General features: G+C 42.7%; 1 protein-coding gene across 1 annotated transcript in view; it reads left to right on the plus strand.

Moving 5' to 3' along the window:
- Positions 1-658: 658 nt before the first annotated feature.
- Positions 659-3,751, plus strand: part of LOC105999286 (sulfotransferase 1C2-like) — a 47,103-nt gene continuing 44,010 nt past the window's right edge. The window contains exons 1-2 of the mRNA XM_013034265.1: positions 659-830; positions 2,760-2,888. Coding sequence (XP_012889719.1) covers positions 659-830; positions 2,760-2,888 — 301 coding nt within the window. The remainder of the gene's footprint in view (positions 831-2,759; positions 2,889-3,751) is intronic.

Below are 3,751 nucleotides of genomic sequence, written 5' to 3' on the forward strand. Positions count from 1 at the left end.
TGAGACCTCTTATCACAAGAGAGAAGCCCAGGTTATTGTCTCAGGTGACCCTTAAAATCTGCGAGGTTTAGGGGATCTTGCTGCCTTATATGGTTATAGCCATCCCAAAGGAGTGACATCTCAAGATAAAAGGGAGTAGAGGCTAAATATTTACTACCTTTACTAAATGGGCCTAGTGTTTGCCTAGGGAAGGAGCATACTAAGCTATGAGAGAAGAGAATATTGGGCTAACACCCACTCTTAATCCCTCCTACTTGGACTCTACTCTGTACTGAGTCCACTGGAGAGTGCTGCTCAGAGTTGACAGGCGCTCTGCTGGTGTCTGAGGCCTCAGACCAAGCCAACTGGAAGGAACTGACACTAAACAGCCAATCTTCTGAGTTATTTTTTCCCCTGGCAACTGTCTCCCTATGTATTTATCACCTACATCTCTGAAGAGGAACGCAAAACACTCCAAGAGCCAACTGTTCTGACTTTTCTTGCTTAAATGAATCTTAACCATAGAACTCAACTTCCATCATGTATCTCACACAGAGTAGCTTTTTAAATCTTTATTATGTATGTTAGGATATAAAGAATTGAAGAATAATGTTTTAAGTATTAGAAATGACACAAGTTCATCTTTCCATTTAAGCTCCCGTCAAACCTAGGTACTAAGATGTCCTTGGACAAAATGAAAGATCTCCATCTGGAGGGAAAATATATAAAACCAGAAACCAAAGAAGTGAATGGGATCCTCATGACCAAGTTGATAAGTGATAACTGGGACAAAATCTGGAACTTCCAAGCAAAGCCTGATGATCTCCTTATTGCAACCTATGCAAAGGCAGGTGGGTATCAGCGCTGGCTTTCGTGATGCCACTTTTAGCAGAGGTAGGCCTCCTCATTTTAAACACTCAGGATTTCAGCAATACCTTAGAAAAATGCAAACTAGACCTGTTCATGAGTTCCAATGTCCAATGACCTTCCCTTTAATGTGGGTCCCTGGAAGAATGGTAAACCAGAAAGAATTACTAAGTGATGGAAGAGTGTAAGGTCTGAGAAACAATGTGCCAGTCCGCAGACTAAATCCTGCCAGCCACATGCTCCTTGTTCCCCTCTGCTAACTTTCCCTGGACATCCTGCAGTCCTCAACCCTAGAACCCCATCCTGGTAGCAGGGACAGATATGGAGTTAAGTGCTCCCACTCCAAGGAGAATAGCTGGTCAAAACCTATGGCAGATGCATCAGGGGAAAGTAGATGTTGTTTACTGGAATCATAGAAAATGAACAGGAGTTTGTGGGGAAAGCAAGAGTCAGGAATGCTATGGGCATTGAAGACTTTGTTCAGGGCGGGGAAATGGTAAATAGTACCCTTAGGGAGATAGTAATAAATGACTAATAATCTCTTGGCTTCTCTACCATCTCAGGGTCTCTCTCATAACTTAGGTCTACCCCCATTATCTTCCTACATCTCCCTCTGAGAGGGCAGAGCAGGCAGGAACTTCGGTCCTCCACATATTGCCTCAGCTGGGCGGAAGTCTCTGCATGCAGATAAAACCAGCCAAGATCTGTGAAATGAGACCTTGGAAAACAACCCCTTGTGGGAACAGAGGGCCCTAGAAGGTCTTTCTTCCCAAGGGAAAGTCTTTCAAATAAACTCTTTCATATCCTTGAGCCTATGTGGTTGTGAGGCCTTGGCCAGGTCCTAAGATGCCCTCAAGGCATTGTCCCATCTCTGAAGCTGAGCTTTACTGACCCCTTCAGCAGTAAGTCCCCCTTCCTCCTCTGAACTCCCACACACTTTGTGTACCTTCAAGGGCCTGCCAGTACACTCCTTCTCTTTCTAGCTGTGTGGTTTTCTCACTTGTTAATTAGCATTAACTTTGGCTACAAGACAGAATAGGAAAAAGGAGAATGGATAATTAATGGAAAATTACCATGCTCTGCTATTGTTCAACTTTTTATCGACCTCTATGTCTATACTTTTCTCTGTATAAAATAGAATTCACTTTAGGGAAAAGGAACAGAAAGCCCAAAATAACACAACATAAAAAGCCATCTCAGTCCAGGGAAGAAATGGTAGCCACAGAAGTCATCAGTGACTCTGGCTCCTTTTAACTTTCTGCTCTACCACCTTCAAGTGTGCCTTTAGATTTCATGGTCCAGTATGACTGCTAATGCTCCAGCCAGCACATATACATTCTAAATAATGGCAAGAAAATAGGAAGGGAGGAATAAGATCATGTAACTTTCTATTCACTCCAACTTCCCAGATATGAATGGCTTGGCCTCATGTAGTTACAAGAAAAATGGAAATAATAGAGCCTTTGTCACAGGCTATATACCCTACCAAAATAGAGGGTCTCTTATTTGAAAAAGAATAGATGGTAGCTAGACAACAAGCAGTTTCTGACACCTCTGAGCTTATAATCTGAAAAAGATCATAAGCTCATTAGCATGTGTACACTGGTTAATTCAACTTTATATTTCCCTTACATTCAACTGCATCAGTTTTATATAGCCAAGCTACATCAAGTACCAGGTGATAAGAACAGAGGGGTACAAGGAGGCTATATTATAGGGAGCTGATGGCAGTGAACCCAAAGGACCAGTGCTCACCCTGCCCACCAAGGGCAGCACACATAGTTTATGACAGCTGAGCTGATTCTGCTCAACCTTCAGCAAAAGCAGACTTGACTAAATGCATGCATGATTGAGGTAACAGGGCCGGATTGTGCCTCAAGTGGGTGGGGGATGACAGCAAGCAATACTTCTAGGTACCACCTGGACACAGGAGATTGTGGACATGATCCAGAATGACGGGGATGTGCAGAAGTGTCAGCGGGCCAACACGTTCGACCGGCATCCTTTCATCGAGTGGACTCTGCCTCCACCCCTCAACTCAGGTAAGTTTGCCTACCTAGGACAGAGTAGAAGTGTCAGCTTAATGCAGGGTCTTTGGAAGGGGACTGTTTCTATGACATGCCTTCTAGAAAACATTTCCAGGTAAAACAGAGGAGTATGTTTTTGTGCTGGAGTCTTCAGTATCCTCAAAGTTGCAGATGGTGAAGTCTTGCTCCCCAGGTAGTGCTAGTGGGGGGTAGCAAAGTCTTTAGGAGGTAGGAGGTAGCGCCTAAGACAGAGGTATCCCATGCCCTTCAAGTGCCCTTGATCAAAGCAGGCAAAAAAACAAAAACTGAGTGAAATTCCATTTCAACCAGCAATCTGGGTGTGGTAGTTCACATCTGTGTACCAACTACTCAAGAGATGAAAATAGGAGGATCACAGTCTAAGATGAGCCTTAGGCAAAAATATGAACCTCTATACAAAAACATAATAACTAAAGCAAAGATGGGAAGGGAGGGATGGGAGGGGGAAAACAAAGGAGGAGGCAACATTGCTTGATTAAGAAATGTACTCATTACCTTGCTCATGTGATTGTAACCCCTCTGTGCAGTGTTTTCACAATAAAAAACTTATTTAAAAAAATAACTAAAGCCAAAAAGAATCAGGATCATGGATCAGAATCATGGATCAAGTAGCAGAGTGCCTATCTAGCAAACAAGCACGAGGACCTGAATTCAAACTCCAGTACCACCCAAACAAAAAACAAAGAGAGAAAGAAAGAAAGAAAGAGAGAGAGAGAGAGAAAAAGACAGAAAGACAGAAAGACAGAAAGAAAGAAAGAAAGAAAGAAAGAAAGAAAGAAAGAAAGAAAGAAAGAAAGAAAGAAAGAAAGAAAGAAAGAAAGAAAGAAAGAAAGAAAGTT

The sequence above is a fragment of the Dipodomys ordii genome, unplaced genomic scaffold (genome assembly GCF_000151885.1).
Source record: "Dipodomys ordii isolate 6190 unplaced genomic scaffold, Dord_2.0 Scaffold186, whole genome shotgun sequence".
NCBI classification, from domain to species: domain Eukaryota; kingdom Metazoa; phylum Chordata; class Mammalia; order Rodentia; family Heteromyidae; genus Dipodomys; species Dipodomys ordii.